Below are 26,164 nucleotides of genomic sequence, written 5' to 3'. Positions count from 1 at the left end.
GTAAATTCATTTGTGAAAGTGGGACAGGCCCTTAAGGTGCAACTCTACTGCTGTGCCACTGTGCAGCCCCTTAGTTGATACACCCTGGTATCCCCTGCTCTTCCATTACCATAGATAAATACAACATGCTGGAGTAACACAGCGGGACAAGCAGCATCTCTGAAGAGAAGGAACACGTGATGTTTCGGGTCAAGACCCTTCTTCCATTAACTTTGTCCCTCGTCCAATAAAGAATAATGAAACAGGAACAAGTCAAAGTGAAGTCAGAGGAAACCAATGAAAAGTTGCATACAATTACGTTAAATAGAATTTGGATGATCAGTGACTTAAATCATATTGGCCCCAGCAAGGGCTAAGAGCTCCTCAGAGCAGTGTGCCAGGATGCTTTACTAAGATCCTTTAGGGTGATACACTGATGCAGTGGTAGAGCTGCTATCTCACAGCACTAGAGACTTGGGTTCGACCATGGTCACGTGCTGTCTGTGTAGAGCTTGCATGTTCTCCCTGTGACTGCGTTCATTTTTCTTCCAGGTGAGCTGGTTTCCACCCACATCCCAAAGATACGCAGGTACGTAGATTAATGGGCTTCGGTAAATTGTCCCTATTGTGTAGGATAGAACTAGTGTACGGGGTGCTCATCACACAGACATGCTGGTTTGTAGCTTAATCGGCCTCGGTAAATTATCCCCAGTGTGCAGCGAGTGGATGCAAAAGTGGGATAACATAGAACTAGTGTGAATGGGTGATCGATGCACAACATAGACATGGTGGGCCGAAGAGCCTGCTTCCATGCTGGATCTTTCAATCAATCATGACATCATGAGAGGAATAGATTGGGTAGATGCAGAGTCTCTTGTCCAGAGTAGGTGAATTGAGGACCAGAGGACATAGGTTCAAGGTAAAGGAAAACAGATGTAATAGGAAGCTGAGGGGTAACATTTTCACACGTGGGTGTATGGAACGAGCTGCCAGAGGAGATAGTTGAGGCAGGGACTATTCCAACATTTAAGAAACAGTTCGACAGGTGGTGCCAGCAACAGCTGCCTTGCCAACAATCTGCATGACCCGATCCGTTATTGTTGTTTCATAGAATGTGTTAAATGTATGTTTTGGTGTTCTTTAGCTTGTTTTATGTGGGGGAGTTGAGGGAAACGTTTTTTTTTAATTTCTTACTTCGACAGAGATGCAATTTTTTTCCCCGTATCGTATCTCCGTCCACAATGCGGCCTAACATCGTGGAGCTGGAGACTAACTTCGGGAGCTCCAACTGCGGGAGCCTGTGGAATTTAACATCATGGAGCTGGCGGTCCCTGGTTAGAGACACCGACTTCGGTAGCTCCAAGCCACAGGAGCTTCGATCGCCCCGACGCGGGAGCTTTGACTGCCCCGACGGATAGTTCGACTGCAGTGAGGAATGTGGGGAATCCGCTGTGGTGGATGTTTATGTTAACTTTGATGTGGTTGTGCGGACCCTCTCCGTACACCTTGGGTTAAGGAAACTTTTTGTGTCCACAAGTTGCAGAAAATGTTCCTGAACTCACTCAAGAACTTTCTGAAGCATGTGTGCTTGCTTTCCCAAGCAATATGGTGAAAATTATAATAGTAAGATTAAACGAGTACTTACCAGTACGAAGTTTGATCTGTATTTTATGAGGAGTTACGGTGAGGGATTAAGTGAAGACCCCAGCTCCAGTGCGCATGCGGCATACTTCGAAGCAGCGGTGTGAAATCACAGAACAGACACAATATTTGAAGTAAGATAGTAAAGATCACGAGACATCAGTTTACTAGTTCGATCTGTATAATGAGGGTGGGAGCGGCGGGCACTTAATCCCTCACCGTAACTCCTCATAAAATACAGATCAAACTTCGTACTGGTAAGTACTCGTTTAATCTTACTATTTTACTTCGGAGTCACGTGAGTGATTCCGTGAAGACTTCAAAGGTCTGTGATTTCAAACCGTGTAACAGTTTTTATTTCACTCACTGCCGAAGTTTATGAGGGAGGAAGTGTTATCGTAATCAACCAGTGGATCTGCTTTCAAAAGAAACAGAAAGGTATTTGTTAACAATAACAACATAACAGAGCTCCTCTGAGCTTAAATTAATATTGCAGTTTGTAATATTCTCCTGCAATTAAATCAGGTTTATCAACGGTTTATAATAAAAAATGTTCTGAACGCGGTTCCCTTGACCATTCTGCTGTATTGAAAATGTGGTCAACCGGGATGTCCATTCGTTCAGCCGCTGATACCAATGCTGCCCTAGTGGAATGGGATTAAATGTATTATTATCTATTCCGGCAGCTTTCAGTACCTGTTTGAGCCACCTTGGAGTGGTTTGGCTCGTACCCCGTTTTGGGTTACTGTGGTTGACCCATAGGCTTTCCTCTCCCTCTAAGATAGTGGGTTGTGTCTATATATAGTAGTAGATGGGTCACCACACTCAACCTGGACTCTGGAGGGTAGGCCCGGAATCCCACCAGTGAATCGGGCGTTCCTGGTCTATAGAGCCATATAACGACTACAGCACGGAAAACACAGGCGATCTCGACCCTGCTAGTTCGTGCCGAATCCATATACCTGCGAGTTAGATTTTACCAGACCTAGAATATGAACGTGATGCGTCTGGGGTAATCACCATGTTATCCAGTCTAGTCTTATGGAGTGACCGGACTCTTTGAGCGTGTACGAGAGCCATAAGCATGAGCCTTTTTTAAAACATAGATTAAGCAAGCTGAGGGATCTGGCTGGTGCCATTCTCTGAGGTATGTCAATATCACACCAATATCCCATACATGGGTATATACCTGGGTGTTTGGGGCTTATATTATAGTTGCCCTTCATAAGTTTACCTTCAGTGGATGGGATCCCATGCTCTGCTGACATGCGGTTTTAGATAAGCAGATAAGGCGCTCCATGCTGTATTTACGGCACTGTAACTCACCTTTTAGTCATGGTGTAGATGTTCCAGGAACTCCAATACGTCAGTGGTTGAATAGTCCGTTGTCCCTGCGTCGTGGCAGTATTTTACCCATGTTAGCTTTTAGTGACTGTTCGCAGGGATGCCGACATGGTGGTAATGGTTCCTTTGGATAATCCCAGTCCCTGGTAAGGTCTATTCAAAACCTGCACCCAGGAGTTTGATGTTTCCCTGGCATGGGTGGCTTATGCCTGATACTGGGTTGAGTCAGCAACCATGGTCCACTAGGGAAATCCATAGGTGACTCGCCCACCGTGTCGTGATGAACTGGGAACCATGGCTGTAGGCCGGTCGGGCACGTTCAATATCTCGGAGACAGATCCCATCTGTATTGCGAAGTGCCCGACTGATGAGGCAGAAGGGAGGAAGGCAAAGCAGAAATTCCCCCTTTCAGCGTATAGGCATCTATCGCTGCTGCCTCTAATCTGGTTCCTAAGTCACATACATGGGTTACTGGTGATTCCGTCTTGTGCAACCAAATTGATATCTGGCTTTCAAACTGCTTAATAAATTTAGCAGATATTTTGGGTTATGACATCTATTCAATGTAATCATAAATTTTACCCCGTGACATGGTGTCTCCCACTGTGTTCTAGCTTCCTAGGACATAGGCAGCTGATAGTTAAAATGTCTTTTGACACACCATTGCCAGATTTGTTTGACCAATTTGTTGCACAATAATGATTATTATGCTCCCCATATGGTTGATATAAGCCACCACCATAGTGTTATCAATCCGTAACCACATATGTACGTGCTGCATTTGAAATGCATATGCTTTTTAGCCCAATAGGCGATCACCAATCCCAAGAAGTTGATGCCCGGTATGTGTAGTAACGATGTTTGTGACTTGGTCCATCTGTTACCTGTGCTGGATATGGAGTTTAGTTGCTCCCCAGCCTAAAGTACTGGCATTGGTTTTTAAAATAACCAAGTTGGGATTGGTGATGATAATAGGGCTGAAAACTATGCCAAATATATGTCTGCCCACCACCTTAATTGTGATATAGCTTCAGTGGGTACATTCATGATTTGATTATAGTGACCCAAGTATCTTGGCAAAGTAACAGTCATATGGACGGAATTATTATTGAAGCCCAGATAATCCTTGGTAGTAACGCTTCAATTCTGGTTTATCTGGGCGTGGGATGAACCTCAGCTTTAGGGAGCTGTTTCGTAGCTAGAACTGCTCCACAGCGAATTCCTTTGTTTCCCCTAATATGAGGATATCATCCAATATGTGCCATGATTATGCTTGTTTTCTTAATATTTTCATGGCCATTTATAATAGTTTAGGGCTGAGGTTTAGACCATATGAAATGCTATATGCTCCCATGGTTGCCCTAACCGGGATATCCATGATCCAGGTAAATATATTTAGGTATCTATAATGATCCTAGTGTATGGTATAAGATAGTTAGCATCTCCCATATCAATGCTCCCCATAGGTATCATAGGGAGATCAGATGTCTGGCAGTGACAAAACTCCACCTCCATCTTAAAGTGGATATACTCAACAGATTTATTTAGTGATATTAGATCAATGATGATGCTACATTCATCATCTTTTATAGTTTTGGTGAATATATTCGATACAAATTCCAATCCGTTTAGTAATGTGCCTGTTTAGTTCAGCTTGCCTTCTCACTTCTCTTTTCTTAGAGGGAGAAACAGCCCTTTGGGCGCATTGCTGAACTGGCAGTAAAATGCCCAATTTGAATTCGTTTTTATCCTCTAATGCTGTTGAGTATATTTTGGTTATTTGTGACAGCATCCCATGCTTAGCCCACTCCCCATGCAGTTTAGTAGAACACCCTTGTTTTAGTGTAAACTGGGAGGAACCAGACTACCTACCTCCATGCTTGTTGTTTTTCATGAAGGCGTAGTTTGCTGGTATGCTGGTGCTGTCGGTGGGGCGGCGCATCTTCCCACGGCTCCGCTCTGGGCCCCGTCTAAAAAGAACTATGGGGGATCTGCAGCGGTCACCAGGCTTTCACCAGTCCTTGTTTGATATTGCTGGTGGATGCCGAGGGGTGCTGCCAGCTGGGTGTTGGATGTGATGTCCTGCTCGTCCCATAGCCTGCTCCCTCTTCCCCGCAGCAGCGGTATGCATAGCCCCATATATTCGGGGTTGCGGGCAGGTCTATATGCACCATCGTTCAGTCGAGTATCCCAAATATGGGAACATCTTAGGCGTCAGCACCAAAGGCGAGCAAAGGTGGTAACATCTTGACCTTCTGTAGAATTCGCTGCTTGTCTGTGAGTCTACGAGACCCAGCTGCCTGCGGATTTGCCTCTGGAAAGGCCTGCTCCTGCAGGGCTTTTGTTGGGAAGATGGTCGCGTGGAGGAGCCATGTAGTGGCCCACGACACCCAGTGGCTCTTCCTGATCCTGCTCCCCTGGCATACTGCTGTTCTCGTCCGCCTGCCCAGCGCTTAAGCCAGCCCAGCCCTGGCCTCCTTAGCCCTTAAAAAAGGAGCATAAAGGATGCGCTAAATGGGAGGAGGCAAAGCACTCCACTCCGCTGTTGCATCAATCCCTCGACAAGGGAGATGGCTAGTGCAATAGCACTGGGGTAGGAGTCAGCTCCCTTGGCATTCAGCCAGTGCCCCTTTACACCGGCGGCACAGGGAGCGGCTCGGTGTCGAGTGAGCGGGAGCATTGAAATAGCTCCACCGCTACCGGTGGCTGCCTCCCAGATAAGGACCCTCGTGTGGAGTTGGGCAGGCAGTCCTTCTCCTGGAGGTGAACTTCATGACCTCCTCTGGCTTGGGGAGACAGACATACTTATTTTGCCTTCTCCAACCTGTTCCAGCTTGGAGGAAGATGGCTCCTGTAGAACCTGTAAATTGGTAAGATTTCCCCTTACCTGTATGTAGAGGCTGCCTGCCGTTTTCCAGGCGGCGTTGTGGCGGTTCCCGGGCGGTGATTCTCCTGGTCAGGAGTCTGCAGGGCTGCCGGTCGGTTTTTTTAAAATTTCCCGCCGGTCCGCGGCTGTACGGAACAGCTGTTCAGCGGACCGGCATTGGCGCAGCTCCTAGCAGCGGTCCGCAGCGTTAGCGGTCCGGGTGGCACCTTTTCCCCGTCACTGTCGGCCCCACGCTGGAGTCGAAACGGGGCCCGCTCACCATGCCTCACTTTGCTCCCCTTGGAGCTAAAATCACAAGGCCCGATTAAGGTAAGTACTTACCTCTCGTCCCTGGATGCGGGAGCTAGCCCGACTCCCGCTGGCTGCCGCGTTCTGCACGCTGTGCGATAATGCCGCATGCGCACTGGAGCTGGGGTCTTCACGGAATCACTCACGTGACTCCGAAGTAAAATTACACGTTAAATGCTTCTACTAATCACTGCACTTATATATTCACAGCTTCTATCGGCAAGCTCAGATACAATTCTCACAGCTGTCTAAAAGAATTATATTTTGAATTCTACCTGTAAAGCTTTGTGCCAGTATAGCTGTCATTAGGCACTCTCTTTAAAGGAATCTCACTGTTAATCATTAAGCTCTCTCTCGCTCTCGCCTCAATATGTTCTTAGATTTAAAGTTATCTTTTGTTGCTGTGATCTTTTAAGTGTTTCCTGTATTGTAGATTCAAGAATGGTCTAGCACTGGCCAGAAGCCAAATTCTAAATTAGCAAGCACAGTAACAGTGGGACCCACGTGAATTTATCTCATGTGCTTCCATTCATGGTAATACAGGTTGCATGGCAATAATTCAGTGAGATATGGCAGATGAAAATCATTAATGTGCTATATTTTATGGCCAACATTTGAAAATCCAATCACTATTTCATATTAAAAAAAAAATCTCAATACATCAGCAGATGGTAGAGCTGCTGTCTTACAGTCAGAGACATCGGTTTGCTCCAAATGCTGTTTGTGTGGAGTTTGCACGTTCTCCCTGTGGCCACATGGGTTTTCTCTGGGTGTCTCAGTTTCCGCCCCCAGTACAAAGAGGTGCAGCTATAATCGGCTTCTGTAAACTGTCCCTAGTGTGCAGGATAGAATAGTGGTCATTGGTCGGTGTGGACTCATCGGGCCGAAGGGCTTGTTTTCACACTGTATCTGGATATGCCAAGCAGAGTGACACAGCTGGTGGAGCTGCTGCCTTACATCCATGGACTTAGGTTTGCTCCTGTAAGGAGTTTGCACATTCTCTTTGTGGCCACGTGTGTTTCCTCGGCGTGCTTCGGTTGCCTCCCACATTCTAAAGATGTGCAGGTTGGTAAGGTTAATTGGCCTCTGTAAATTACCCCCCATATGAGGTGAGTGGATGCAAAGGTGGGGTAAGACACAACTGGTGTGAACGGGTGATCAATGGTCGGCGTTGAGTTCTTCAAACTGATTGTAGGGGGAGAGCAAGGGGGAGGAGAAGAAAGCTGGAAGAAAGATGAGACAGGACAGTTGATGCAGGCAAAGGGGGTGTTTGATAGGCAGATCAAAGGTCAGGGATTAAAGCATCAGGTCTGAAAGAGGATTAAGGAGTTTGTAATGTAAGGGTTCACAAGTTCACAAATTATGGGAGGAGAATTAGGCCATTCGGCCCATCGAGCCTAATCCGCCATTCAATCATGGCTGATCTCTGCCTCCTAATCCCATTTTCCTGCCTTCTCCCCATAACCCTGGACACCCGTTCTAATCAAGAATTTGTCTATTTCTGCCTTAAAAATATCCACTGACTTGGCCTCCACAGCCCTCTGTGGCAACGAGTTTCACAGATTAACTACCCTCTGACTAAAGAAGTTCCTCCTCGCCTCTGTTATAAAAGAGCACCCTTTATTTCAGACATCCAAGACTAGCTCTGAGTCTGATAGGACACATAACTCATGCCATCATGGTACCAAGGAGAGAGAGAGTGATACAGATAGAGGTAGAGGGATAGAGGGGTGGAGGTAGAGAGAAGGTAGAATGAGAGACAAAGAGAGAGAGGGAGAGAGAGGGAGAGAGAGGGAGAGGTAGAGAGAGGTAGAGAGAGGTAGAGAATGGCGTTAGACCTGTTATTTTCTATTGTTACTTTATTGATAGTTGATAGTTTTTCTGTGTTTCACTTGTATTCTGTGAAATTAATATTTATTTGTGCTCTTCACTACCTGCTTCATACATTCATTGATCCAAATCCTTGTTGATTTCCCTCTGAAAGTCTATTCTGCCAATCGTGCCCGATCTAAACTACGAGTGACTGTGAAATGGCCGACCTACCTACCTGTATCAATCTGTTCTGGAGAAAGATGGCCGAACAGAGTACTGGATGTGAGCATTAGAAAAGCACACAATCCACAGTAGACTTTGCATTTTGCTGCCCGATCTGCTAGGTTTCTCCAGCATTTTGATTTTTGCTCATGATTCCAGCATCTGCAGTCTTGCATTTCAGAATACTGGACTGACCAATACTTGTTTTGGTAAAATAGTTACAAAGTGATGGAGTTAGACGGGTCAGGCAGCATCTCTGGAGAAAATGGATAGATGACGTTTCGGGTCGGGACCCTTCTTCACACTGAAAGTAGATGGGGGAGGGGGGGGGAGGGGGGGGGGGGGGGAGGGGAGGGAGGAGGGGGAAATGGAGGGCAGAACTAATCATGGCTGGCAAAAGGTGACCTCAGGTGGGGTGCTTCCATAATAGCTAAATGGCTGGCTGGGGAAGGGGTGATCTCAAGAGAGATAAAATGTTGCGAACTGTGGAACCAACTAGAGTGCATAGTTTAGTTTAGAGTTTAGAAATACAGCACTGAAACAGGCCCTTCAGTCCACCGAGTCTGCGTCGACCAGCAATCCCAGCACTTTTTAACACACACCAGGGATAATTTACACTTGTACCAAGCCAATTAACCTACAAAACTGTAAGTCTTTGGAGTGTGGGAGGAAAGTGGAGTTCCCAGAGAAAACCCATCCAAGTCACAAGGAGAACGTACAAACTCCATACAGGCAGCACCCGCAGTCAAGATCGAACCCGGGTCTTTGGCGCTGGAGGCAGCAACTCTACCGCTGCGCCACCGTGCCGTGCGGTGCAAGGGAGCGTTTTTGTAGAATTTACTTAAAATTAGTGAATTCAACATTCATTTGTAAGCTACCAAAGCAACATGTGAGCAACTGTTCCTCCAATATACGTGTGGCTTCCCTCTGGAATAGAGGCCTTGCCCCTCTTCCACCAACTCTGGACAACTAATTAAAATATAAGGAGAAGATGGCTAAACAGCTGTTCAAATGAAGGAGAATAAAATTGTCAGCTTGGACAGTATACATCCTTACATTTCTAAGCAACTGGGAAGGAGATAATAAAATTATTGTGACACATATTTAATAATTGAGCAGTGTTTAACGTCTGGTAGTCAACATTGATTAAACCTGGATTTTTAAATGGAAATATTGAGGGAGTGCAGAGACGGTTCACCAGACTGATTCCTGGGATGTCAGGACTGTCTTATGAAGAAAGACTGGATAGACTTGGTTTATACTCTCTAGAATTTGGGAGATTGAGAGGGGATCTTATAGAAACTTACAAAATTCTTAAAGGGTTGGACAGGCTAGATGCAGGAAGATTGTTCCCGATGTTAGGGAAGTCCAGGACAAGGGGTCACAGCTTAAGGATAAGGGGGAAATCCTTTAAAACCGAAATGAGAAGAACTTTTTTCACACAGAGAGTGGTGAATCTCTGGAACTCTCTGCCACAGAGGGTAGTTGAGGCCAGTTCATTGGCTATATTTAAGAGGGAGTTAGATGTGGCCCTTGTGGCTAAGGGGATCAGGGGGTATGGAGAGAAGGCAGGTACGGGATACTGAGTTGGATGATCAGCCATGATCATATTGACTGGCGGTGCAGGCTCGAAGGGCCGAATGGCCTACTCCTGCACCTAATTTCTATGTTTCTATGTTTCTATATAACACATTGAGTAAACTAGAGAGAAACCTTGGGTGAACACAAAAAGCTGGAGGAACTCAGCGGGTCAGACAGCATCTCTGGAGAAAAATAATTTGTGACGTCTCAGGTGGTGACCCTTCTTCAGAATGAGAGCCAGGGGAAAGGAAAACTGGAGGTATGAAAAAGTACAAAGAATTAATGTGCGGTTTGAAAAGAGCTAATCATAGCCAGCAATGATGATTAAGTAAAGGTAACAGAGCTCACAATGGTCTGTGTGTTTAAGAAAGAACTGCTGGTGCTGGAAAAATCGAAGCAGTGGGTGAGGCAGCATCTATGGAGCGAAGGAATAGGTGACGCTTCGGGTTTAAAGATGCTGCCCTCACCCGCTGAGTTTCTCCAGCATTTTTGTCTACTCAAAGGTCCATTGTAGGTTGTGGAAAAGGTGATAACGAGTAGATACATAGAGTGAAACTCAGCAAGACAACAGTGGGACTAGTTGGACGACTAGGATGAGGGAGGGACGGAGAGAGAGGGAATGCAAAGGCTACTTGAAGATAGGGAAATCAATATTCATACCACTGGGTTGCAGGCAGCCCAAGCAAAATATGAGTTGATGTTCCTCCAATTTACACAGAAAGCTTGGGTGGTTGGAGGAGAAATGGAACCCTACTAAACATAAACACACACAAATAAAGCTGAAAGGCTAAATTATAATAGGGAACAGTCAATGGGAATTTGAGTGGGCAAGTCTTTCTCTACCCAACCTCATTGAATTCTTTGAAGAGCAAGCAGGGAAAACAGATAAGGATTAATTTATTTCATCTAGACTTCCAAAAGGCTCCATATACAAGGTGAACTGAATGGTCACTACGTGGAACATGAAAGTGAGAGGAATAGATTGGGTAGGTGCTCACAGAGTAGGTGAATCGAGGACCAGAGGACATGGATTTAAGGTGAAGGGGAAAACATTTAATAGGAATCTGAGGGGTAACCTTTTCACACAAAGGGTGGTGGGTGTATGGAACAAGTAGCCAGAGGTAGTAGTTGAGGCTGGGACTATCCTAACATTTAAGAAACAGTTAGATAGGTACATGGATAGGGCGGGTGTGGAGGGATATGAACCAAAAGTGGGCTGGTGGGACTAGTGTAGCTGAGACAGGTTGGCCAGTGTGGGCAAGTTAGGCCAAAGGGGCTGTTTCCACACTGTATCACTCTATGTAGAAGTAGCAGAATTGGTATAGGGGGGAACTGCATATGCCGGTTTAAATTGAAGACAGACACAAAAGGCTGCAGCAACTCAGCGGGTCAGACAACATCTCTGTAGAAAAGGAATAGGTAATGTTTCAGGTCGAGATCCTTCTTCAAACTGAGCTTCAGGGGTGTGTGGAACGAGAGATATAGACGGTAATTAGGATAAATAAATGGAAGACATGCAAAAAGCAACGATGATCAAGGAATTGTGGGCCACACAATAGGTCATTGTTGGTGGGTTGCTGAGCATCAGTATAAAAAATTATTCCATGCCTCATATTAGATGAACCGTTAGAATGGAGAAGAACTTCAGCATTTTGCAGAAAAAATATTAGTGTGTTAACAGAATAAGCACACAATTAACAGATTATTGAATTATTGAATCTATTGATTTTTTGTTTTGTTTTCAAATATTATGTATAAATATATTGTGATATAGGTCTGTTTTAGCAAATTTGCAGATGACACAAAGCTAGGTGGCAGTGTGAACGGGGAATTACAGACCAGTTAGTCTAACATCGGTGGTGGGGAAAATTCTGGAGTCATTATTAAAGATGGGATAGCAGCATATTTGGAAAATGGTGAATTCATTGGACAAAGTCAGCATCGATTTATGAAAGGTAAATCATGTCTGACGAATCTTATAGAATTTTCCGAGGATGTAACTAGTAGAGTGGATAAGGGAGAACCAGTGGATATGTTATATCTGGACTTTCAGAAGGCTTTCGACAAGGTCCCACATAAGAGATTAGTATGCAAACTTAAAGCACATGGTATTGGGGGTTCAGTACTGATGTGGGTAGAGAACTTGCTGGCAGACAGGAAGCAAAGAGTAGGAGTAAACGGGTCCTTTTCAGAATGGCAGGCAGTGACTAGTGGGGTACCGCAAGGCTCAGTGCTGGGACCCCAGCTATTTACAATATATACTAGACCAAGTGCAGACCCGTTGGGTCTGTTCCCCCATCGTGCGGTTGTGGGTGGGGGGAGGCGGCATGCAGCGTATAATATTGATATAATATTAATATGCTCCTTTTACCCCATAACCACCTGATCTACTGACGCATAGCCCCCAACTTGCAGTCACATCTAGAGAGGGACGGTGGGGGGGGGGGGGGGGGGGGGGGGGGGGGGGGGGGCGAGCGGGGGTAGAGAGTGAGGGCAGAGAGAGAAGGGGCAGAGACACACAGAGACACAGAGAGAGGGGCAAGAGGGATAGGGGAGTGGAGAGGAGGGTAAGAGGGTGGGTGGGTGAGGAGGGAAAGGTGGGGGAGGAGAGGGAGGAGAGAGAGAGGGTGAGAGTGAGTGGAAGAAAGAGGGGGTGCTGAGAGGGGGGTGAGGGATAGAGATGGGGAGCAGGGGGGGGAGGGTGGAAGGAAGAGGGTAGGGGTTGTGGAGTGGAGGGTGTTTAGGGGAAGGAGGAAGGGTGGGGGAGGGGATGGAGGGGAGGAGGGGAGGGGGAGAGGGGGAGAGAGGGAAGGGGCAGAGAGAGGGTGTGCTGAGAGGGGGGTGAGATGAGGGGAGGTGGGGAGCAGGGAGGTGGAGGGAGGGGTGGAGGGAAATGGGTAGGGGTGTGTGGGGAGGGGAGGGGGATTTAGGGGAGGGACGGTGGGGGCAGAGGATGTATGGGAGGAAAAAGAGGGGAGAGAGAGAGAGGGGGGGGGAGAGGAGAGGGGGGGAGAGGAGAGGGGGGGAGAGAAGAAGGGGATGGGGGGGGAGGAGAGGGGGGGAGGAGAGGGGGGAAGAGGAGATAGTGAGCAAATGTGGGGGGGGAGGAGGGGGGACTGGGGACAGAGATGGAGGAGGGGGGGAGAGAGGGGGGGGGAGGGAGAGAGGCAGGGAAAGGGAGGGGGGAGGAGGAAGGAGGGGGGGAGAGAGAGGGGGGGAGAGAGGAGGGGGGGGGAGAGAGGAGGGGGGGAGAGAGGAGGGGAGAGAGAGGAGGGGGGAGAGAGGAGGGGGGGGAGGAGGGGGAGAGGGGGGGAGAGAGGAGGAGAGGGGGGGGGGGGAGGGGAGGGAGAGGAGAGGTGGAGGAGGGGGGGAGAGAGTTCTCCTAGGGGGGGGAGAGAGGAGGGGGGAGAGGGGGGAGAGGGGGGAGATGGATTTCAATAACCTGAGCATATAATTTGCAAAGCTGTTGTCCAATAATTCATATCGCAAAAGTTGCAAAGAACACACAATATAGTAGCAACTGCACATTATATTGTCTTTGAAATTCATTCCTCTGAGGTCTTTAGACATATAGTGCAGAAATTGGCCCGTCGGCCCACTGAGTTTATGCCGACCAGCTAACAATCCGAGTACTAACTGTATCCTACACACTGGGGACAATTTACAATTTTACCAAAGGCAAATGTAGGAACAATGACAACATTTAAAAAACATTTAGACATGTACATGGTAGTAAAGGCTCAGAGGGATATGGTCCAAATGCGGGCATTCGGGACTAGTGTAGATGGGGCATCTTGGCTGGCGTGGGCAAGTTGAACCGATGGGCCTGTTTCCATGCTGTATGACTCCATGAATCTACAAACATTTTTTTCTTTACTTCCTGGATTTCTGACTGTAGGATTTCTTCAATCTGGTTGGCAACTTGGCCAACTGAATAACACCCCGGTCACACAGGGTGCTACAGGTGCTGTGCTCTACAGCTTTGTTTCAGCAATTGTGTCCACGTTTCTTAAAGGTCACCATTATTCTCAAAGACGGGGGCAATGTTAGATACCACAGTGGCATTGCTAGTGAGGCTTCTGCCTTGCAGTTCCAGCAACTAGATTTGATCCCAACCTCTGGCACCATCTGAGCGGAGTTTGCAAGTTCTCCCAGTGACTGCATGGGTTCTCCACCGGTGCTCCAGTTTCTGCTCACTTCCCAGAGATGTGCAGTTGGTGGGTTAATTGTTCTAACCTAGGTTGTAAATGTTCTGCTGTAAATTATCCCTCGTGTGCAGGTGTGTGATAGAATCTGGGGTGGAGGTTAATAGAAGGTCATAAGGTCAGAAGTGATAGGAGTAGAATTAGGTCATTCGGCCCATCAAGTCTACTCCGCCATTCAATCATGGCTGATCCATATCTCCCTCCTAACCCCATTCTCCTGCCTCCTCCCCATAACCACTGACACCTGTACGAATCAAAAATCTATCTTTCTTGGCCTTAAAAATATCCACTGACTGGTGTCCACAGCCTTCTGTGGCAAAGAATTCCACAGATTCACCACCACTGACTAAATAAATTCCTTCTCATCTTCCTAGAAGAAAATTTTGAGGCTATGACCTCTAGTCCTGGACTCTCCCACTAGTGGAAACATCCTCTCCACATCCACAATGTGGGTAGAATAAAAATAATATTAATACAGGATTAATGTCATTGAATGGTTGATGGTCGGCAGGGGCACAGTGGGCTGATGGGCCTGTTTCCTTGCTGCATCTCTCTATATACAAGCAGGGAAGATAGAGTTCAATATATTTATTCCACCTTTCCATTTACCTCTCGCCCATCCCCGCCAAATGTTTTCAGAGTAAAATTTATCAATTGATAACTGAATTTACTACAAAAAAGTAGTAAACTCTGTATTTATTTCCTCTCCTGATGACTCAATTGGATTTATTTTTACTAGTTACAAAACAAATCCCCCAATAATTAATCACATGTGTTCTTTCCAGTCCTAGTTATTGACTTCAGGAAGCATGCTGCCGTGGAAAAGCAGCTAGGATAATCAAAGTCATCCCGTCCCTGCTCACATCCGGCAGAAGGTACAGAAGCTTGAAAGTGCATACCTCCCCACCCCCCACCTCCCCTCACCCCCAAATCTTTGCACATCCCTAATCCTTTCCACTCATCACTTTGATTTAATGTTTCATGTATCTTGTGTTTTATTAGTAGACAGATCAATTTCTCTCCTGGGATAAATAAAGTTCTATCATATCGTAAAACAAAACTTTTCACTGTACCTCAGTACATGTGACAATAACAAACCTAAACCTAAGACTTTCGTAGCTTGAGACATGTGGCTGATAATGAGATCCACCCTTAAAATGTAAGTAATCATTTTGGCTTTTTGTTTCTATTTTTCTTTGTCAGAAACGTCTTCATTCAAGTTTCTTCTTGAAATTTCCATAAAGTAGACAATAGACATTAGACAGTTGGTACAGGAGTAGGCCATTCGGCCCTTTGAGCAAGCACTGCCATTCAATGTGATCATGGCTGATCATCCACAATCAGTACCCCGTTCCTACCTTCCCCCCATATCCCCTGACTCCGCTATCTTTAAGAGCCCTATCTACTCTCTCTTGAAAGTATCCTGAGAACTCGTGGGGGTGGCACGGTGTTGCAGCGGTAGAATTTCTGCCATCGAGTGCTTGCAGCACTGGCGATCCGGGTTCGATCCCGTCTACGGGTGCTTGTTTGTACGTTTGCCCCGTGACCGCGTGGGTTTTCTCCGAGAACTCCGGTTTCCACCCACACTCCAAGGACGTACAGGTTTGGAGGTTAATTGGCTTAGTTATAAAAGTAAAATCGTCCCTAGTGTGTGTAGGATAGCGTTAATGTGTCGGGATCGCCCAGTCAGTGCTGACTCATTGGGCCGAAGGGTCTGTTTCCACTCTATTTCTCTAAACTAAATCAAACAAAACAAAACTAAATCCCAAACCACTTGTTAGAACTTACTGGATTCAAGTTGCAAGCCGACCCGTGAAGGGTACCACTGGGGACCTGTAGAAAAGATGAATAAAGTAACAATTAATATTTGCATGCGGAGTTAGAAGCACTATCTTCAAACCTGCCAAAGTCAAGTGTCATCAATATTTTGAGCAAAATATTAATTACATTTCAATTCATTCTTTTTAAAATATTACTGACTAGAAATTGTTTGATTGGTTTATGTTTAGTTTAAAGATACAGCATGCAAACAGGCCCTTCGGCCCACCGAGTCTGCGCCAACCAACAATCACTGTACACAAGCACTATCCTACACACTGGGGACAATTTACAGTTTTGACCAAAGCCAAATTAACCTACAAAACTGTACATCTTTGGAATGAGGGAGAAAACCAGAGCAGCCAGGGAAAACCCAGGTGCTCACAGGGAGAAAGTACAAACTTCATAGCAGACAGCACCCGCAGGCAGGATCAAACCCGGGTCTCTGGCGATGTAAGGCAGCAACTCTACTGTTGCTCCACCGTGCCATCCATAATTGTAATATCTGTGTTACAATTCTGTAACACACACAAGCAAAGGGTGCATAACAGAGGAATTTATGAGTGATTGCTGCCATTATTCTGAACACTGCCGCCCCAGTTCCTACCCACACTGAGGCACTGCAGGGGGCCCAGATAATCACCATTCAATGGTCTTTGTTGGCAGACTGTCAGTCCATAACTGAGGAAGATAGGCCTTCTCTCCTTGTATATTTTAAACTTTTGGGTTTCAGTATCATGATCTGGGCACCATGTTATAGGAAAGATGTTGTCAAGCTGGAAAGGGGACAGAGAAAGTTTACGAGGATGTTGCCAGAACTCGAAGGTCTGAGAGCTATAGGAAGGCTGGAGTAGACTGGAAATCTATTCCTTGGAGTGCAGGAGGATGGGGATCTCATAGAAGGGTATAAAATTATGAGATGGAATAGATCGGGTAGACGCACAGTCTCTTGCTCAGAGTAGGGGGACAATAGACAATAGGTGCAGCAGTAGGCCATTTGGCCCTTCGAGCCAGCACTGCCAATCTATGTGATCCCAGAGGCAATTCGGACTGTAAACGCCTTTCTCACCAGGGACTAACTGTACAGAACGTTTTTCCTTCTATTATTTATTATGTAAAATAATATGTGTGTTATGATTGTGTATATAATTTGTTTGGTTGTTTTGTTGTTCCGCGAGCATTGCCACTTTCATTTCACTGCACATCTCGTATGTGTATGTGACAAATAAACTTGACTTGACTTGACTTGATCATGGTTGATCATTCACAATCAGTCCCCCTTTCCTGCCTTCTCCCCATATCCCTGACTCCGCTATCTTTAAGAGCCCCCTATCTAACTCTCTCTTGAAAGTATCCAGAGAACCGGCTTCCACCTCTGTGGGATCACGTACATAAGTTTAAGGTGAAGGGGAAAAGGTTAAATAGGAAGTAGACACAAAATGCTGGAATAACTCAGCAGGACAGGCAGCATCTCTGGTGAGAAAGCATGGGTGAAGAAGAGTCTCGACTGAAAAGGATTTCGACCCGAAACGTCACCCATTCCTTCTCTCCAGAGACATTGCCTGTCCCGCTGAGTTACTCCAGCATTTTATGTCTACCTTCGATTTAAACCAGCATCTGCAGTTCTTTCTTACACAGATTAAATAGGAATCTGAAGGTAACCTTTTCACACATTGGGTGGTGGGTGTATGGATCATGCTGCCAGAGGAGATAGTTGAGGCAGGAACTATAGCAACATTTCAGAAACATTTGGACAGGTACATAGATAGGACATGTTTGGAGGAATATGGACCAAATGCGGGTAGGTGGGACTTGTGGAGCTGGGGCATGTTGGCCGGTGCGGGCAAGTTGGGCTGAAGGGTCTGTTTCCACACTGTATCACTCTATGACTCTATCTGCAGTAATTTTCTTCAAAGGGCGAGACATCCGCCTGAAAGTGTAATTCCCAGATCCGCACACTCCATTGTAAATGCGATCTTATCAAATCTTTATACACCAAAAAAAAATCTGACCTCTACTGTACCATTCCTTGGGACATGAAAGCCTGGTTTCCAAAACCCATTCTGATTGTTCCCTTTACTCCTGCATCTCTATATAACTAAAATTCTCATCTTGGCCTCTTCCTGTCTGCACTGTATATTAATTTTAGAAAAACGCCACCATATATTGCTATGATTTTTTGCCATCTTACTCACAGTCCTCCTCCGCTGAGGCAGCCCTGAAGATTTTTCTGATCGATGAAAAATAAAAAAGTTATGAGTGTTTAAAAAATATTGAGATCAGCTGATTAGTCCTCTTGCCTGTCAATCACTATAATGAAGGTAACGCCCCTTTTTTGGGGGGGGCAGGACTATAAAACCCCAGATGCCTGCACGCGAGTCAGTCACTCTGTAAGATTGCATGGGAGAGTCCACGACTGTGATTCTAAGCTGTGAATCAACTGAACTGTAAGTCTGCAATGTACTTGCAATAAATGATTTGTTAGCCCTTAATTACAATGCAATGAGTTGTTTGGCAATTTGATTGCCTGCACTCTGCTTGAAATGCTATGAAATTGAATGTGGTGGCCTGCACTCTGCTTGAAGTGCTATAAAATTGAATGTGGTGGCCTGCACTATGCTTGAAATGGATGCTTCAGCCCACAACACACATACTAACGCTCCATAAACCACCCACTCCCCCCAACCATTGGCCACCAATATTGGAATTGATGGAGAGGTGGAATATTGCCTTGGGGAACTAGCCCTCTCATGAAAACATGGAACCCAATGGATCCCACTTAGTCTAGTATTAATATGATGTTCTGTGTGCTTGGACTACCTGCTCTTTTCTCCTTTATCTTTTCATTGTTTAAGAAAAAGAACAATATTAATATAGAATAGAACAGCACAGGGCCTTCAGCCCACATTGTCTGTGCCAACCATGATGTCAAAATAAACTCTTATCTGCCAACACATAATCCTTATCCCTCCATTCCCTGCATACCCATATACTTGTCCAAAATACACATAAATGTTTCTTTTGTATCTGCCTCGACCACTGCCCATGATTCCTTAATTGCTTATCTAGTTTCTCATTAAATGCATTTATTAATTGTTTCCACATATGGTGCTTTATGTCAATTAGTGATAAGTATTTTCAGGTGAGGCATATCAATTAGGAAGCACGTTACCTCGGTTTAAGGAGCAGGTTAAGGGAGTAGAAGCTTATTGAAGGAGTACAGAGTTGGCTTTGTTGACCAAAGGCCTGAGGTTGGCTAATGACTTTAAATGGATGAATAAAGCTGAGAGTGACTCTGTTGGGCTGAATGTTGTTTGTGATCCGAACCAGAGCAGTCTGTGTGTGTTCGCTCTGACATGTATTTAGATTACTTTAATTTAGAGACGCAGTGTAGAAACAGGCACTTCGGCCCACCGAGCCCACACACTAACACTAAAAAGCTGTTTTTCACCTTTTATTCCTGAACCTATCCAATCAGTGTTAATGTACAGTAGGTTCAAATCTGGTATAAAATAATTAATTATTATTTACTTTGTTGGCAATGTTAGCATCATGTAAATGTTTTTTTTTTAATTGTCAAACAAAATTGTCAACAAAATAGAGAGAGTACAGAGGAGATTTACTAGAATGTTGCCTGGGTTTCAGCAACTAAGTTACAGAGCGCAGAAGGTTAAGGGGGGACTTGATAGAGGTCTTTAAAATGATGAGAGGGATAGACAGAGTTGACGTGGATAAGCTTCCCACTGAGAGTAGGAAAGATTCAAATAAGGGGACATGACTTGAGAATTAAGGGACAGAAGTTTAGGGTTAACATGAGGGGGAACTTCTTTACTCAGAGAGTGGTGGCTGTGTGGAATGAGCTTCCAGTGAAGGTGGTGGAGGCAGGTTCGTTTTTATCATTTAAAAATAAATTGGATAGTTATATGGACGGGAAAGGAATGGGGGGTTATGTCCTGAGCGCAGGTATATGGGACTAGGGGAGGATACGTGTTCGGCACGGACTAGAAGGGTCGAGATGGCCTGTTTCCGTGCTGTAATTGTTATATGGTTATATGGTTATTATATGCTGATTTTGATTTGGTTTAGTTTTGAGATACAGTGTGGAAACGGGCACTTTGGCCCATCGAGTCTGTACCGACCAGCGATCCCGGCACACAAGCATTATCCTACACACTCTAGGGTCAGGTTACACTTATACCAAGCCAATTAACCTTCCAACCAGTATGTCTTTAGAGTGTGGGAGGAAACCGAAGATCCCGGAGAAAACCCATGCGGTCACGGGGAGAACTCTGTACAGACAGCACGCATCATCGGGATCGAACCTGCATCTCCAATGTTTTAAGGCAGCAACTCTACTACTGTGCCACCGTGCCGCCCACTATTATATATTATTCTGCTGTATGAAGTAGCAGGGAAATGCCCACTTCCTTTGTTCAAAGTCTTGTTATATTTCTTGAATGACTTGCCATCAGGGAAGACCATCACTAGCTTGGGGACAGAAGTTGATTCATCCCAAAACAGGGCTTCCCCCCCCCTTAATTACTTTGTGTTAACATCTCTATAACTTCCTGTAGTGGCAAGTTTCACATTCTCACCAGTTTCTGGGTGAAGTTGCTGATTCCAAACCCTTGGGGACTAACTATCCTGAATTGACAGCTTCTCACTTTCTACAAGTGAAAACATGTTCTTTGAACCCACTCTCACTTCTTTTTGCAATCTCCCCACTGGCTCATTGCAATGAATGCTGCACTTGCTTATTATGAAATCGGATGTTAACCTCACAATTTATCACAGTGCAGCTGCTAGATCAAACCATCCAGGGAAATCTATGAAATTATGCATTATATCTCCAAGAATATCCAGATATACAAAAGAAAATATAAAAGATGTATGTGTTACTTACACGCTTTGTAAAACTTGTGCTTCACATCAGCAATGGTAAACGAAGGAAGCATCTGAAAAAAAGTGAAATAATAGTTTCAGTTTCACCAGAAACTTTTATTACCTACGTCAGTCAGTTAACCAGATCTGAGTTTGTGTTTGAGTTTAGTTTATTGTCACGTGTACCGAGGAACAATGAAAAGCTTTTGGTGCGTGCTAAACAGTCAGCAGAAAGACAATACATGATTACAATCAAGCTGTACACAGTGTAACTGCTTTCAGTCCCATTACATACTACTTTTGGAATACGGTCTGGGTGGTGAAGTCTGGAACTGGAGGATTGAGCAGCGTCAGTGGAGATGTGGTTGTCGCTTTCCATTGGAGAATGTAGGAGCTAAAAGTACACAAATGCTGGAATAACTCAATGGGTCAGGCAGCATCTTTTGTTGAAATGTGTCGGAATTAACTGCAAATGCTTGTTTGCGCTGACCTTGGACACAAAATGCTGGAGTAACTCAACGGGTCAGGCAGCATCTCTGGAGAAAAGGAACAGGTGACATTTCAGGCCAAGACCCTTCTTCAGACAGCTCCCCAGTCCGAGTAAGGGTTTGAACCCGAAATGTCACCTATTCATTTTCTCCAGAGATGCTGCCTGACCCGCTGAAGTTACTCCAGCATTTTGTGTCTAGTATCTCAGAGAACATGGGTAGGTGACGTTTCGGGGAGGGACCCTCTTTCAAGGTCTTGAAGAGTTCCAATCTGAAGCATCAACTACACATGTTCTCCAGAGATGTTGCCTGACTTTCTATTGGAAGTAGGTTCATGTTCCCTTTGACTCTTCGGTCCACTTGTTGGGAAAACTAGGCTCTGATGCCTACATAGAAGCTGATTATTCCCTTTGTTTAGAATACTTGTATAAAAAGGTTCAGGATCATCTCAGATAGCTGCAAAAAAAAACTCCATAGTCATAGAAGGTAGCCAAAAATGCTGGAGAAACTCAGCGGGTGAGGCAGCATCTATGGAGCAAAGGAAATGGGCAACGTTTCAGGCCAAAACCCTTCTTCAGATATCTTCCATAGTCATAGAGCTATTTAGCAGGGATACAGGCCCTTCAGCCCAATTTGTCCATGTTGACCAAGTTGCTTAATTGAGCTCATCCCATCCATCTGGAGTTGGACCTGATCCATATAATTTCAAAAATGTTCCTATCCTGTTCAAATGCCTTTTAGAGACCATAATTAATCCTGCCTGTCGCACGTCCTCTGTCACCTCATTATATGTACGCACCTTCTTCTGTGTGAAAATAAAATGATCCCTCGGGTCTCCTCAGGTCACTGCTTTCAACTAACTAGTAGTCTTCAGTCAATATCTGAACCAGAATGTTGTTTTTCCCACTATAGATGCCGTCTGGCCCATTGTGTCCTCCAGAAATTTGCTTTCTTTTTCACTCCAGATTCCAGCAACTGCAGTCTCTTGTGCCTCTAATAATTTTTCATTTCTACTCGTGTCTCAGTCAGAATATCATTCCTTATCCCACAATAATTATGTTGCTTAAATGCAAATGGCTGATTTTGTTTGAACTTATTTCCGGCTGAAAAGACTCAGTGCTCTCAACTTTAAGGCTAAAGTCTTGTAGCAAATCAGTGAGAGATGCTGGCAACTGAGATGAACAATGAATGAATGATTGAGCCATGAATTGACTTTCACATGAAAGACCAAACAATGCCCTCCAGTAAAACACTCCCTTCTCTCTCTTTAAATAAACAAACAAACACTACAATGACAACATTGAAAACTGAAGCAAAATACTTCATTAATCAAATTTTAATAGGTCTTGTTCACTGGTTGTTAGTTCTCTCTTGACATTGAAAGTGAATGACACCTATCAGTTTAGAAATTGTTGGAGTGGAGAATCCTAACTTCTTTATGAATCTTTCTGAATTATTCATAGTTAATCAATGTCTATCCAATAAACATTTAACAAGCTGCTCAAGGGGAGGTTTGACAGAATATATTTCATGAAACAAAAACTGTCCTTTTCATGAGCTTTGATGATTTGAACAGCTAATAATAGTGGGAATTAAACCTCGTGACTGATTAGAACACCGTGGAATGTAAGCTTCATTACCAAACTTGAAACACTCAAAATTAGGGGGAAATTGAACAGTTTGTAACAAAATAAAAAACTGTGCCTTGCACATTCTTTAAAAAAATATATAGGCCTATCTTTGAGATGTGTTTTAATATTTCTGATTTCTGATTGTTTACTACAGTATAGCTTCAGTTCAGAGAATAAATGCATCAATGCACACCAAGCTCTATGAAGTATTAATCATCAATTGTCCAGCCTTAGTTCAGCCAAAGCCATCAAAATCAATCATGTTTATGAGATGCTCTTGTTCTGAATGCACCATTAATTAATAATGCACTGACTAATGATACTCATGATCAGCTTTGAATAGATGGGTTTTTCTTTCTCAATCAGCACTGATGCCATATGTATCATTTTAGTCATTACAAAAGTCTCAAGGTAATTACGTGAGCATGAGAAATTAATTGTCACTTTGCATTACCAATGTTATCTATACCTCAATTTATAAACATGGACATGTTTCTCTGTGATATTGATTTCCCATGGTAAGTTTTACATGTCAAATATTTAATTAAAGGGAATAAGAGTAATTTGCCACAAATATTCATTCTCAATAATGATTCCAAACAGAAAGGCAGGCCATGTCTATCTTCAAAGAGACCTGGTTCAGAAAAGGCTGAGGACAGGTTCCGCCAGGTGGAGGAGAAGGTTGGTAGAAGAGTATTGATTTGGTTCTTGTTCGAGGCAGAACCAGGCCATGGTGGCGCAGTGGTAGAGATGTTGCCTTACAGCATTTGCAGCACCAGAGACCTGGGTTCGGTCCCGACTACAGGTGCTGTCTGTACGGTGTTTGTACGTTCTCCTTGTGATTGCGTGGGTTTTCTCCAAGATCTTTGGTTTCTTCCCACCAAGGGAGGCAAGATGCAGCTTCAACGCCTTGCACAAATGCTTCATCCATGTACACTCCAGCATAGACACAAAGTGCTGGAGTAATAGCAGGTCTCTGGAGAAAAGGAATAGGTGACGTTGCTGGTCGGCACCCCTTCCAGCCCTTCTTCAGACATTCCAATATGAAATGTCACTTGTTCCTTTTCTTCAGAGATGCTGCCTGACCCGCTGACATTTAAATCTATCTTTGTATTAAACCACCATCTGCAGTTCCTTCCTACACACTCCAGCATAAATTGATTTTGGAATTGTGTCATGATGGTGCAGCAGTAGAGTTGCCACCTTACAAGGTTTATAGTGCCAGAGAACCGGGTTTGATCCTGGCTATGGTTGCTTGTCTGTAAGGAATTTGTACGTTCTCCCTCTGACCTGCATGGGTTGGCTCTGAAAACTTCGATTTCCTCCCACACTCCAAAAGACGTATAGGTTTGTAGGTTAATTGGCTTGGTATAAATGTAAAAATTGTCATTAGTGTAGGATAATGTTAACGCGCAGGGATCGCTGGTTGGTGCGGACTCGGTGGGCCGAAGGGCCTGTTACTGCGCTGTATCTCAAACATAAACTAAACTACACTAAAAACACAGCAGAATTATTGATGTTGCCCCTGACATGTCTGACCCTGTCATGGCTCTTATAATCTAAACCTTCAATAGCAAGAAATCACACAAAGTCCTGTTTATCAAGGACCCAAGTTCTTCCTATACCCAAGACAAAAACAAATCCTGATCTCAGTTCCACAATACTAATTCTCAAAGTGCCGCTTCAGGGATGTGCTAAGCTTTTTTGCACTGCACCTTAATCAGTGAACCTTTGGTGCTTTTAAATTATACTCATCCTTATAATTGGATTTGATTACTATTCTTGAAGTCCTTGATCTCCATACCCTGGAGGGAAAGGTTTTACCATCATTTTTGTATTCCCACTCCCACCAAAGTTTCAATCATTTAGATCATTCTCCATCTTACGTCAGTCATGTTATTGACAAGTCCTAGTAGAAATTGCTCAATATCAGGCCCTTCACTAAACTAAACCTGTGCCAACCCTAAGCCAACCATTGAATTTTACATTGTTTCCACATTCACATCAACTACTCCAAATTCAACCACTCTCTTACACATTTGGGACAATTTGGAACAGATATAACTCAGTGGGTCAGACAGCATTTCTAGAGAAAAGGAATAGGTGGTTTCGGTCCTAGACCCTTCTTCAGAGATGTTGTCTGACCCGCTGAGTTACTCCAGCTTTTTGTGTCTATCTTCTATTTAAGCCAGCATCTGCTGCTCCTCCCTACACTACCCACAGATCTGCACGACTTGGAGATCAGAAGTCATGGTGAACTATAGACTCATTCAGTGTGGAAACGGGCCCTTCAGCCCAACTTGCCCACACCAACCTACATGTCCTATCTACACTAGTCCCACTTGCCTGTGTTTGACCCATATCCCTCTAAACCTGTCCTATCAATGTACCTGTCCAAAGTTTTCTTAAACATTGTGATAGTACCTGCTTCACCTACTTCCTCTGATAGCTCATTGCATATACCCCCCCACCCTTGGTGTAAAACATTTGCCCCTCAGGTTCCTCCTTCCCTCACTTTAACTCCATATCTGGTTCTCGATTCCTCGATAAAATATAGTACATTTACCCTATTTATTCCTCTCATGATCTTGTACATCTCTATAAGATCACCCTTTCTCCTCCTGCACTCTATGGAATAAATTCCTAGCCTGCTCAATCTCTCCCTATAGCTCGGGCCCTCGAGTCCTGGCAACATCCTCGTAATATATATGCATATATATATATATATATATATATATATATGATCTGTATATATGTTTATTTGTGAGTATAATAATAATAATAATAATAATAATAAACTTTATTTCGGACTCAAGGTCCAGACAAAGGACAACATTCGTATAAAAACATCATAAAATACATATACAATCTTAGTATATCATTTATAAAGCATCATAAATTATATATTTAAAAAAAACGCAATACATGAATTAAAATCCAGAATAAAAAAGAATGATCAATGTCCTACAACGAGACAATGATACTAGTGACTGCACAACTGCGATTCATAATGTGTGGTGCTAAACCTTATGTTTGACAACATAACTCATCTGTCAATCCCCAAGAATTACATTTTTAGAGTCATTTATCCTGCAAATACATTTATACATATGATTTCTTAGGCTAGCTTCTAATGTACTGACTCCTGCAGACACAAACATGCTACTAGCACTACACCATCTAGGTTTCCTTAGCAGTGTTCTCATGGCATTATTATATGACACCTTTAGTCTCTGCAAACTTGTCCTTCCATAGTTCAACCACTTCTTCTTCTTCTTGCGTATGGCGTGCACAGCCTAAAGTTGTAAGACAACTTGTTCTGTTTGATCTTCTGTTTGTACACGCCAGGTTGATTGCATTTGTTGAAACGGGGTGGACCACGTGAAG

At 44.4% G+C, this 26,164-nt stretch overlaps 1 protein-coding gene across 1 annotated transcript in view; it reads right to left on the bottom strand.

Moving 5' to 3' along the window:
* Nucleotides 1-26,164, bottom strand: part of LOC129695357 (trans-2,3-enoyl-CoA reductase-like) — a 124,764-nt gene that overhangs the window by 59,776 nt on the left and 38,824 nt on the right. The window contains exons 2-3 of the mRNA XM_055632232.1: nucleotides 20,681-20,732; nucleotides 15,748-15,792 (exon numbers count right to left, since the gene is read on the bottom strand). Of these exons, the coding sequence (XP_055488207.1) occupies nucleotides 15,748-15,792; nucleotides 20,681-20,732 (97 nt within the window). The remainder of the gene's footprint in view (nucleotides 1-15,747; nucleotides 15,793-20,680; nucleotides 20,733-26,164) is intronic.

This window comes from Leucoraja erinacea, chromosome 3 (assembly GCF_028641065.1).
Source record: "Leucoraja erinacea ecotype New England chromosome 3, Leri_hhj_1, whole genome shotgun sequence".
Lineage (NCBI taxonomy): Eukaryota > Metazoa > Chordata > Chondrichthyes > Rajiformes > Rajidae > Leucoraja > Leucoraja erinaceus.
The sequence above is the reverse complement of the archived record's forward strand: the minus strand, read 5'-3'. Positions and strand labels throughout refer to the sequence as shown.